Source organism: Oncorhynchus mykiss, chromosome 19 (genome assembly GCF_013265735.2).
Source record: "Oncorhynchus mykiss isolate Arlee chromosome 19, USDA_OmykA_1.1, whole genome shotgun sequence".
Lineage (NCBI taxonomy): Eukaryota > Metazoa > Chordata > Actinopteri > Salmoniformes > Salmonidae > Oncorhynchus > Oncorhynchus mykiss.
In genome coordinates, this window is record NC_048583.1 from 38,980,340 (window position 1) to 38,993,554 (window position 13,215).

General features: G+C 43.3%; 1 protein-coding gene across 1 annotated transcript; it reads right to left on the bottom strand.

Moving 5' to 3' along the window:
• Window positions 1–5,457: 5,457 nt before the first annotated feature.
• On the bottom strand, window positions 5,458–8,416 carry ampm1 (Methionine aminopeptidase 1). The gene is given in 4 exon segments (NM_001160648.2): window positions 5,458–6,115; window positions 6,336–6,445; window positions 6,940–6,991; window positions 8,141–8,416. Coding segments are annotated over 4 exon segments (540 nt in total). The 5' UTR covers window positions 8,411–8,416; the 3' UTR covers window positions 5,458–6,007.
• Window positions 8,417–13,215: the final 4,799 nt, after the last annotated feature.

The window sequence follows — 13,215 nt, forward strand, 5'->3', positions numbered from 1 at the left end:
TCATCTGTGAAGAGCACAGGGCGCCAGTGGCGAATTTGCCAATCTGTGTTCTCTGGCAAATGCCAAACGTCCTGCACGGTGTTGGGCTGTAAGCACAACCCCCACCTGTGGACGTCGGGCCCTCATACCACCCTCATGGAGTCTGTTTCTGACCGTTTGAGCAGACACATGCACATTTGTGGCCTGCTGGAGGTCATTTTGCAGGGCTCTGGCAGTGCTCCTCCTTGCACAAAGGCGGAGGTTAGCGGTCCTGCTGCTGGGTTGTTGCCCTCCTACGGCCTCCTCCACGTCTCCTAATATACTGGCCTGTCTCCTGGTAGCGCCTCCATGCTCTAGACACTACGCTGACAGACACAGCAAACCTTCTTGCCACAGCTCGCATTGATGTACCATCCTGGATGAGCTGCACTACCTGAGCCACTTGTGTGGGTTGTAGACTCCGTCTCATGCTACCACTAGAGTGAAAGCACCGCCAGCATTCAAAAGTGACCAAAACATGAGCCAGGAAGCATAGGAACTGAGAAGTGGTCTGTGGTTACCACCTGCAGAACCACTCCTTTATTGGGGGTGTCTTGCTAATTGCCTATAATTTCCACCTGTTGTCTATTCCATTTGCACAACAGCATGTGAAATGTATTGTCAATCAGTGTTGCTTCCTAAGTGGACAGCTTGATTTCACAGAAGTGTGATTGACTTGGAGTTACATTGTGTTGTTTAAGTGTTCCCTTTATTTTTTTGAGCAGTAATATATATATATATATATATATATCCCTGAGCTGAGCTCCCTTTGCCAGCTTTACACACACTTGGTATTATCTCAACCAGCTTCACCTGGAATGCTTTTCCAACTGTCTTGAAGGACTTCCCACATATGCTGAGCACTTGTTGGCTGCTTTTCCTTCACTGCGCTTGAAAAACAAATGATAGTCCCACTAAGCGCAAACCAGATGGGATGGTGTATCACTGCAGAATGCTGTGGTAGCCATGCTGGTTAAGTGTGTCTTGAATTCTAAATAAATCAGTGTCAACAGCAAAGTAAAACCACTCCTCCATGCTTCACGGTGGGAACCACACATGCGGAGATCATCTGTTCACCTACTCTGCATCTCACAAAGACATGTCGATTGGAACCAAAAATCACATCCTCGAGTCTTCTTGGGTATGACGCTATAAGCTTGGCACACCTGTATTTGGGTAGTTCCTCCAATTCTTCTCTGTAGATCATCTCAAGCTCTGTCAGGTTCGATGGGGAGTGTCCCATCTGCACAAAAGAACTCTGAAGCTCTGTCAGTGACCATCAGGTTCTTGATCACCTCCCTGACCCTTCTCCCCCGATTGTTCAGTTTGGCTGGGTGGCCAGCACTAGGAAGAGTCTTGGTGGTTCCAAACTGATTCTATTTAAGAATGATGGATGCCAAATATGTACTTGGGGACCCTCAATGCTGCAGAAATGTTATAGTACCCTTCCCCAGATCTGTGCCTCGACACAATCCGGTCTCGGAGCTCTACGGACAATTCTTTCAACCTCATGGCTTGGTTTTTGCTCTGACATGCACTGTCAGCTGTGTGCCTTTCCAAATCATGTCCAATCAATTGAAAAATGTGGAAAAGGTCAAGGGGTCTAAATACTTTCTGTATACTAACCAACATATTCTTCAGATATACTACATCGTCTATACTAGAGGTCGACCGATTAATCGGAATGGACGATTAATTAGGGCCGATTTCAAGTTTTCATAACAATTGGAAATCTGTTTTTGGAAGCCGATTATGCCGATTTTTTTTTTTTTTTTACAACTTTATTTAAAGAGGCAAGTCAATTAAGAACACATTCTTATTTTCAATGACGGCCTAGGAACGGTGGGTTAACTGCCTTGTTCAGGGGCAGAACGACAGATTTTTACCTTGTCAGCTCAGGGATACAATCTTGCAACCTTACGGATAACTAGTCCAACGCTCTAACCACCTGCCTCACGAGGAGCCTGCCTGTTACACGAATGCAGTAAGAAGCCAAGGTAAGTTGCTAGCTAGCATTAAACTTCTTATAAAAAAATAATTAATCATAATCACTAGTTATAACTACACATGATTGATGATAGTAATAAAACTAGTATCTATCAACTCCCAAGATTAGGCTGGTGTAACCGATGTGAAATGGCTAGCTAGTTAGCAGGGTGCGCGCTAATAGCGTTTCAAACGTCACTCGCTCTGAGACTTGGAGTAGTTGTTCCCCTTGCTCTGCATGGGTAATGCTGCTTCGAGGGTGGCTGTTGTCGATGTGTTCCTGGTTCAAGCCCAGGTAGCGGCGAGGAGAGGGACGGAAGCTATACTGTTACACTGGCAATACTAAAGTGCCTATAAGAACATCCAGTAGTCAAAAGGTATATGAAATACAAATGGTATAGAGGGAAATAGTCCTATAATAACTACAACCTAAAACTTCTTACCTGGGAATATTGAAGGAACCACCAGCTTTCATATGTTCTCATGTTCTGAGCAAGGAACTGAAACGTTAGCTTTCTTACATGGCACATATCGCACTTTTACTTTCTTCTCCAACACTTTGTTTTTGCATTATTTAAACCAAATTGAACATGTTTCATTATTTACTCGAGGCTAAATTGATTTTATTGATGTATTATATTAAAATAAATTTTCATTCACTATTGTTGTAATTGTCATTAGTACAAATAAATACATTGAAATCTTTTAAATTATTATATATAGATTTTTTATTATTAAACATATATTTTATTTTTTATTATAATCTTTATTTTATTTAAATTGTCCGATTAAATCGGTATCGGCGTTGAAAAATCATAATCGGTCGACCTCTAGTTTATACATCCCATAACATTCATATTCCGGATTCTGACATTGCTCTACCTAATATTTCTAAATGTCATTATTTTACTTTTTAAATATGTATTGTTAGATATTACTGCACTGTTGGAGCTAGGAACAAGCATTTAGCTACACCGCAACATCTGCTAAATACAATGGGGCAAAAAAGTATTTAGTCAGCCACTAATTGTGTAAGTTCTCCCACTTAAAAAGATGAGGCCTGTAATTTTCATCATAGGTACACTTCAACTATGACAGACAAAATGAGAAAAAAAAATTCCAGAAAATCACATCGTAGGATTTTTTATGAATTTATTTGCAAATTATGGTGGAAAATAAGTATTTGGTCAATAACAAAAGTATCTCAATACTTTGTTATATACCCTTTGTTGGCAATGACAGAGGTCAAACATTTTCTGTAAGTCTTCACAAGATTTTCACACACTGTTGCTGGTATTTTGGCCCATTCCTCCATGCAGATCTCCTCTAGAGCAGTGATGTTTTGGGGCTGTTGCTGGGCAACACGGACTCTCTCCAAAGATTTTCTATGGGGTTGAGATCTGGAGACTGGCTAGGCCACTCCAGGACCTTGAAATGCTTCTTACGAAGCCAATCCTTTGTTGCCCGGGCGGTGTGTTTGGGATCATTGTCATGCTGAAAGACCCAGCCACGTTTCATCTTCAATGCCCTTGCTGATGGAAGGAGGTTTTCACTCAAAATCTCACGATACATGGCCCCATTCATTCTTTCCTTTACACGGATCAGTCGTCCTGGTCCCTTTGCAGAAAAACAGCCCCAAAGCATGATATTTCCACCCCCATGCTTCACAGTAGGTATGGTGTTCTTTGGATGCAACTCAGCATTCTTTGTCCTCCAAACACAACGAGTTGAGTTTTTACCAAAAAGTTATATTTTGGTTTCATCTGATCATATGACATTCTCCCAATCTTCTTCTGGATCATCCAAATGCTCTCTAGCAAACTTCAGACGGGCCTGGACATGTAATGGCTTAAGCAGGGGGACACGTCTGGCACTGCAGGATTTGAGTCCCTGGCGGCGTAGTGTGTTACTGATGGTAGGCTTTATTACTTTGGTCCCAGCTCTCTGCAGGTCATTCACTAGGTCCCCCCGTGTGGTTCTGGGATTTTTGCTCACCGTTCTCGTGATCATTTTGACCCCACGGGGTGAGATCTTGCGTGGAGCCCCAGATCGAGGGAGATTATCAGTGGTGGTCTTGTATGTCTTCCATTTCCTAATAATTGCTCCCACAGTTGATTTCTTCAAACCAAGCTGCTTACCTATTGCAGATTCAGTCTTCCCAGCCTGGTGCAGGTCTACAATTGTGTTTCTGGTGTCCTTTGACAGCTCTTTGGTCTTGGCCATAGTGGAGTTTGTAGTGTGACTGTTTGAGGTTGTGGACAGGTGTCTTTTATACTGATAACAAGTTTAAACAGGTGCCATTAATACAGGTAAAGAGTGGAAGACAGAGGAGCCTCTTAAAAGAAGACGTTACAGGTCTGTGAGAGCCAGAAATCTTGCTTGTTTGTAGGTGACCAAATACTTATTTTCCACCATAATTTGCAAATAAATTCATTAAAAATCCTACAATGTAATTTTCTGGATTTTTTTCTAATTTTGTCTGTCATAGTTGAAGTGTAGTTATGAAAATTACAGGCCTCTCATCTTTTTAAGTGGGAGAACTTACACAATTGGTGGCTGACTAAATACTTTTTTGCCCCACTGTATGTGAATGAGACCAATAACATTTTATTTTGATTTGTTCGATCTTCCCATCGACATGATGGTGAACATCAAATTCTGCGAGTCACTGTGCAGAGTGAGACAAACTCGAGTTCTAGGCCATCTTGTCATCCCCAAAAGCCTTAGCCATCTGAACTGATCTTTTCACTGTGTCTCCATCAGACAAGGGCTTCTTTGCTTTCCCTAATTCAAGTGCTACTTGATAAGATGCCTTTACACAACATTCTTGTGTTGTAGTGGCTTCTGTAAAAAGGCACTGCTGTTTGTGTATCTTGGATTTTAGATTTGTAACGATGGCTGCACTAGCAGTACATCACTGGGGCAAAGCTGCCAGCCATTCAAGACCTCTACACCAGGCGGTGTCAGAGGAAGGCCCTAAAAATTGTCAAAGACCCCCAGCCACCCCAGTCAGACTGTTCGCTCTACTACCGCATAGCAAGCGGTACCGGAGTGCCAAGTCTAGGGCAAAAAGGCTTCTCAACAGTTTTTACCCCCAAGCCATAAGACTCCTGAACAGGTAACCAAATGGTTACCCGGACTATTTGCATTGTGTGTCCCCCCCATCCCCTGGTTACGCTGCTGCTGCTACTCTGTTTATATTATATGCATAGTCACTTCAACTATACATTCATGTACATACTACCTAAATTGGCCCAACCAACCAGTGCTCCCGCACATTGGCTAACCAGGCTATCTGCATTGTGTTCCACCACCCGCCAACCCCTCTTTTTACACTTCTGCTACTCTCTGTTCATCATATATGCATAGTCACTTTAACGATACCTACATGTACATACTACCTCAATATGCCTGACTAACAGGTGTCTGTATATAGCCTTGCTACTCTTTTTTCAAATGTTTTTTTACTGTTGTTTTGTTTTATTTCTTTACTTAACACACATTTTTTCACGCACCATTGGTTAGAGCCTGTAAGTAAGCATTTCACTGTAAGGTGAAATACAACACCTGTTGTATTCGGCGCATGTGACAAATAAACATGGATTTGATTTGAATTCAGATAACTTTTGAAAAACTGGGCTCTGATGATCACGAATAACGGACATGACATTATCTCACTCGTGTCCCGGCGTGCCATTTGGATGGATGTGCCATGAGTGGAGAGACTAACCATGGCTACCTGGTGGCTGATCAGCAGTCAGGTGACAGTTACCTTATGGAGTGAATCCTCACCATCGAGGTTACCATGGTTACATAATTAATGATCAGCTTAGGTGGAATCTATGGCTGGGGCAGAAACCCATTTTTCTATGAATGATATCACCCGATGTTAAACATAGAAACAGTACACATTTCTCAGATAAAGTGTCATGTTTCAATAACACAATTAATGACAAAGAATACTAGCCTTGAGAAGATTTTCAAATGGACAGCAAAGGATTTCTTAAAACTTAAAAGCAACTGGAGGCAGTCTAGGAGGAGTAGCATTACCTAGTGGATGGTCGGCATAGTCAGGTCTTTTGATGTTACCGGGGACATGCCTCATGGGAGTCTACATGGGGAACCAATGACAGGAGAGTTGAGACATGATTACACAGCTTCCAGGGGCTAATGAATAAACTTTACACAAAGCTTGTGTGGCTTATGTCTATTAAATCATGTTGTGTTGACATATGTTGGACTACTATGTAGTCAAGAAAATAAGCTCCTACATAAAAGCTCTTATCGGCGCATTAGCCCAATTTAGAAATGTATCAGAAAGGTGGCCTTACGAGTGGGTAGTGAGGGCGTAGTCTGCCCGTGTAGCGGTAGCCAGGCCATGGGTCTGTGTTGGTGTCGTTCTCCACGCAGTTCTTTGCCTCATCCTGGTTCTTATCCTCCTCTGCAAAAAGAGAATGTAATATAGGACATCTGATTGGACAACATTTTGAAAGATCACAGTTAGGTGTTCACACATACAGATTAGACTACTCTTGGGCAAGTTTATCTTGTGAGGGCCCAGTGTGGGTTCAGGTTTTTTTTCCAGCCAAGCAGTAAAATGCCCAAGTCAACTAAACAATTGCTTTTTTTTTTTACATTGATAAATGTAATCCAGTGTGTTGCTGCCTGGCTGAGGGGGAAGCCTGTACCGGATATCACAGATTGTCCACCCCTCCTCTAATGGCTGGTACGTATTACAATGTCAAAGTCCATTTTGAATGGCTACACCATTGCTCTATTTCAACATCAAAATTAGAGGAGGGAAAGGTTGGGCATTTATGCAGGCCCATGAAAAGAAAAAAAGAAAGCCCATGAAGCAACATGGTGATCTGTTTGAAAAATTATTTGGAAGTGAGTTGGTCTGTGTGATAGGATATTGCTAACGACACTACCTACTTGCTTTTTTGTGCATCTGCTTGTGAGTAGCCCAGCTCCCTTTGAAGCACTCCTGAATGAGGGGACAGAGAGGAGAGATATATCCATATGAGACTCTGCACATCAGGGGTGTGCGACCTTAAATCATCAATAGCAGCAGTATCTGCTGGCTGTTTGTTTCTCAATGGCACAAATTGCAGAATCAATTCCTCTAATCGTCTGTGGACTGGGATTTGTGCTTTCCTGCTCAATATAATACAAAGGCTGAGTGAGAGAGACCAATGGGCTCTGTATTGCACACATGCTACATAAACCACTTAACAGTTTATTTCAAGACTAGGTCAACGGCCAGTTGACCATGACTAACATCTCTGCTGCTCAGTTAATGGATTTTTTGACCAGTGTCCACCAGAACAGTGAGAGCAGCAGGAAAAAAATATCCCACCAACCAGCTGGCTTCATGGATAGAGGCTCTGACAGAGCAGATCTGCCTAGGCCTACTGCCAGACTGTGATAAGCTTTAAACTAATTACACCGCCTTTTACCTTTAATGACACACAGCTAAACCACAGACAGCCAAACATATTTATAACTAACCCATCTAAACTGAAACTGGGGCCTGCATTCTTCTTTCCTTGAATCCTTGGCAATTTCAATGATTGACATTTCAAACAAACAAGCCACAGGTGGGTTACTACAGCCAGGCCAGGATCAGAGAAATCAAATTAATTAGCATGGCTACATCAACATGTAGAAAGCATGCCTCATGCAGTGTAATTTAATTAATTGCAATAACCAATACCAATGGGTAAACTAGGCTAACTATCCAACAAGCTTGCTAGACTTCGAAGTTGATGCTTTTTAACAAACACCGCGCTAGCAAATGAGTTAACTAGTTAGAATACACAAACCACAATAAACTAAACAAGCATTTTTCATACGGGAGGATAATGTTAGCTATTGGCTTCAAATAAAGTTCCTAGCTAATGTGTTTGCAAACCATTGCTTTTTCGCTACGGTTTTAAGCAGAACATGCTTGTAGTTCGTTAGCTAGCTACTGTAGCTAACTAGCATCATATGCTAGGCTACTTAAAGGGGTGTGAGGAAACTCAATTAGGGCAACTCTGTCAGCGCTAGCTACCTCGTGATGAAGGATGCTGGGCCGTTGTGTGGATCATGTCAGACCCCTTTCAAACTGAATGAATTAGAAAACGAATGCTACCTGAGAGCAAAAGTATGAGCCTTGGATCCCGAGCTTGATACAGGTTGGACATTGAAGTTTGGCCTCGCTGCTACAGCCTTCTGTTTCGCATTCCCGTGTCTCGATAGCCGCCATGCCTGCCTGCAGTCTAGAGGGGTGGAGACTGGGAGGAGTGGACGGTCTGTCGGCTGGAGAAAACCTCGCCAGCGGGAGATATGTGTTCCCTTTTGCAGGGACATCGCCGGATAGAAATTCCAATATGGCTGCCACCACAATGCCATATATGGACATGTGTGTGTGACGACCAAACTCAGTTGCTCTACTCGCATGTATCCTCTTTGTTTACGTTTTTTGCCTTTAGCTTGCGACACAGCCGTCAAGACATCATGGATGAGATTAATGGATCATCGGAAATGGGGATAAATATATGTATTTTTAAAACTCATCTGAATACGATGCTCACAAGTTATGTTCATAAAACGATCAACTAGCTAGTAAACTAGCTTGGTTAGCTAACGTTAGTTTAGCTAGCTACAAATAGAAAGATGAAAGAGATGGGTAAATCTAGTGAAGAAATCAAAACTATGAAATAAAAAATGTGGAATGATGCAGTAACCAAATATATTTTTGGCATTCTCTCAACCAGCTTCATGAGGTAGTCACCTGGAATGCATTTCAATTAACAGGTGTGCCTTGTTAAGTTAATTTGTGGAATTTCTTCCCTTAATATGTTTGAGCTAATCACTTGTGTTGTGACAAGGTAGGGGCAGTATACAGAAGATATCCCTATTTGGTAGAAGACCAAGTCCATATTATGGAAAAGACAGTCCATCATTACTTTAAGACATGAAGGTCAGTCAATCCAGAACATTTCAAGAACTTTGAAAGTTTCTTCAAGTGCAGTCGCAAAAACCATCAAGTACTATGATGAAACTGGCTCTCATGAGGACCGCCACAAGAATGGAAGACCCAAAATGATCTCTGTTGCAGAGCATAAATTTATTTGAGTTACCAGACCAAATAAATGCTTCACAGAGTTCAAGTAACAGACATCTCAACATCAACTGTTCAGAGGAGACTGTGAATCAGGCCTTCAAGGTCGAATTGCTGCAACAACAAAAACACCACTAAAGGACACCAATAAGAATAAGAGACTTACTTGGACCAATTAACAAGAGCAATGGACATTAGACCGGTGGAAAGTTGTCCTTTGGTCTGGAGTCCAAATTTGAGATTTTTGGTTCCAACCGCCGTGTCTTTGTGAGACGCGGTGTGGGTGAACGGATGATCTCTGTATGTGTATTTCCCACAGTAAAGCATGGAGGAGGATGTGTTATGGTGTGGTGGGTTACTGGTGACACTGTGATTTGTTTAGAATTCAAGGTGCACTCAACCAGCATGGCTACCACATCATTCTGCAGCGATACGCCATCCCATCTGGTTTGGGCTTAGTGAGACTATCATTTGTTTTTCAACAGGATAATGACCCAACACACCTCCAGGCTGTGTAAGGGCTATTTTACCCAAGAATGAGAGCGATTGAGTGTTGCATCAGGTGAACTGGTCTCCACAATCCCCTGACCTCAACCAAATTGATAAGGTTTGGGTCGGACCGCAGAGTGAAGGAAAAGCAGCCAACAAGTGCTCAGCATATGTGGGAACTCCTTCAAGACTGTTGGAAAAGCATTCCAGGTGAAGCTGGTTGAGAGAAGTTTGCAAAGCTGTTATCAAGGCAAAGGGTGGCTATTTAAAGAATCTCAAATATAAAATATATTATGATTTGTTATATTATGATTTGTTTTTTGGTTACTAAAATCAAATCAAAGTTTACTTGTCAAGTGCACCGAATACCTTACAGTGAAATGCTTACTTGCAAGTCCTAACCAACAGTGCAATTTTTTATAAAAACATAGGTATTAGGTAAACAATAGATAAGTAAAGAAAGAAAAAAAACTGTAAAATGACAATGAAAATAACAGTAGCGAGGCTATATAAAGGTGGTACCGGTACATTGTCAATGTGTGGGGGCACCAGTTAGTGGGGCTAATTGAGGTAATATGTACAGTTGAAATCGGAATTTTACACACACGTATGTTGTAGTCATTAAAACTCATTTTTCAACCACTCCACAAATGTCTTATTCACAAACTATAGTTTTGGCAAGTGGGTTAGGACATCTACTTTGTGCATGACACAAGTCATTTTTCCAACAATTGTTTACAGACAGATTATTTCACTTATAATTTATTGTATCACAATTCCAGTGGGTCAGAAGTTAACATTCACTAAGTTGACTGTGCATTTAAACAGCTTAGAAAATTCCAGAAAATGATGTCATGGCTGTAGAAGCTTCTGATAAGTCAATTGGAGGTGTACCTGTGGATGTATTTCAAGGCCTACCTTCAAACTCAGTGCCTCTTTGTTTGACATTATGGGAAATCAAAAGAAATCAGCCGAGGTCTACAAAAATTGTAGACCTCCACAAGTCTGGTTCATCCTTGGGAGCAATTTGCAAATGCCTGAAGGTACCACGATCATCTGTACAAACAATAGTACGCAAGTATAAACACCACGCAGCCGTCATACCGCTCAGGAAGGAGACATGTTCTGTCTCCTAGAGATGAACATACTGTACCTTGGTGCGAAAAGTGCAAATCAATCCCAAAACAACAGCAAAGGACCTTGTGAAGATGCTGGAGGAAACAGGTACAAAAGTATCTATATCCACAGTAAAACGAGTCCTATATCGACATAACCTGAAAGGCCGCTCAGCAAGGAAGAAGCCACTGCTCCAAAACCACCATAAAAAATCTAGACAACGGTTTGCAACTGCACATGGGGACAAAGATCGTACTTTTTGGAGAAATGTCCTCTGGTCTGATGAATCAAAAATAGAACTGTTTGGCCATAATGACCATCGTTATGTTTGGAGGAAAAAGGGTGAGGCTTGCAAGCCGAAGAACACCATCCCAACCATGAAGCATGGGGGTGGCAGCATCATGTTGTGGGGGTGGTTTGCTGCAGGAGTGACTGGTGCACTTCACAAAATAGATGGCTTCATGAGAAAGGAAAAGGATGTGGATATATTGAAGGAACATCTCAAGACAAATGTGTCTTCCAAATGGACAATGACCCCAAGGATACTTCCAAAGTTGTGGCAAAATGGCTTAAGGACCACAAAGTCAAGGTATTAGAGTGGCCATCACAAAGCCCTGACCTCAATCCTATAAAAAAGTTTTGGGCAGAACAGAAAAAGCTTGTGTGAGCAAGGAGGCCTGCAAACCTGACACCGTTACACCATCTCTGTCAGGAGGAATAGGCCTAAATTCACCCAACTTATTGTGGGAAGCTTGTGGAAGGCTACCCGAAATGTTTGACCCAAGTTAAACAATTTAAAGGCAATGCTACCAAATACTAATTGAGTTTGTAAACTTCTGACCCACTGGGAATGTGATGAAAGAAATAAAAGCTGAAAGAAATAATTCACTACTATTATTCTGACATTTCACATTCTTAAAATAAAGTGGTGATGTTACGGTGCGTGAATGAGGACCCAAAAGCGAATTAACTTAAACAGAGCTTCTTTAATTACCAAACATAGGTAGGCTCAGACGGACCGGCAGATTCCGACAGGACAAGACAAGGTTACAGCAAACATGACGACAGTCTGGTTCAGGCATGAAACACAACAAACAAGAATCCGACAAGGACAGGAACAAAAACAGAGAGAGATATAGGGGACTAATCAGAGGGAAAAGGGGAACAGGTGGGAGAAGGGGTGACGAGGTAGTCAAGAGGAGACAAGGAACAGCTGGGGGAAAGCGGGGGAGAAAAGGTAACCTAACAACGACCAGCAGAGGGAGACAGGGTGAAGGGAAAGGACAGAGACAAGACACAACATGATAGTACATGACAGTACCCCCCCACTCACCGAGCGCCTCCTGGCGCACTCGAGGAGGAAACCTGGCGGCAACGGAGGAAATCCTCGATCAGCGCACGGTCCAGCACGTCCCGAGAGGGAACCCAACTCCTCTCCTCAGGACCGTACCCCTCCCAATCTACGAGGTACTGGTGACCACGGCCCCGAGGACGCATGTCCAAAATTCTACGGACCCTGTAGATGGGTGCGCCCTCGACAAGGATGGGGGGGGGGGGGGGGAAGACGAGCGGGGGCGCGAAGGACGGGCTTGATGCAGGAGACATGGAAGACCGGGTGGACGCGACGAAGGTATCGCGGAAGAAGAAGTCGAACTGCGACAGGATTAATGACCCGAGAAATACGGAACGGACCAATGAACCGCGGGGTCAACTTGCGAGAAGCCGTCTTAAGGGGAAGGTTCTGAGTGGAGAGCCAAACTCTCTGACCGCGACAATATCTAGGACTCTTAGTTCTACGCTTATTAGCAGCCCTCACAGTCTGCGTCCTATAACGGCAAAGTGCAGACCTGACCCTCTTCCAGGTGCGCTCGCAACGTTGGACAAAAGCCTGAGCGGAGGGGACGCTGGACTCGGCGAACTGAGATGAGAACAGCGGAGGCTGGTACCCGAGGCTACTCTGAAAAGGAGATAGCCCGGTCGCAGACGAAGGAAGCGAGTTGTGGGCGTATTCTGCCCAGGGGAGCTGTTCTGACCAAGACGCAGGGTTGCGAAAAGAAAGACTGCGTAAGATGCGACCAATAGTCTGATTGGCCCGTTCTGCTTGACCGTTAGACTGGGGGTGAAAGCCGGAAGAGAGACTGACGGAAGCCCCAATCAAACGGCAAAACTCCCTCCAAAATTGAGACGTGAATTGCGGACCTCTGTCCGAAACGACGTCTGACGGAAGGCCATGAATTCTGAAAACATTCTCGATGATGATTTGTGCCGTCTCTTTAGCAGAAGGAAGCTTAGCAAGGGGAATGAAATGAGCCGCCTTAGAGAACCTATCGACAACCGTAAGAATAACAGTCTTCCACGCTGACGAAGGCAGTCCGGTGACAAAATCTAAGGCGATGTGAGACCACGGTCGAGAGGGAATAGGAAGCGGCCTGAGACGGCCGGCAGGAGGAGAGTTACCGGACTTAGTCTGCGCGCAGACCGAACAAGCAGCCACGAAA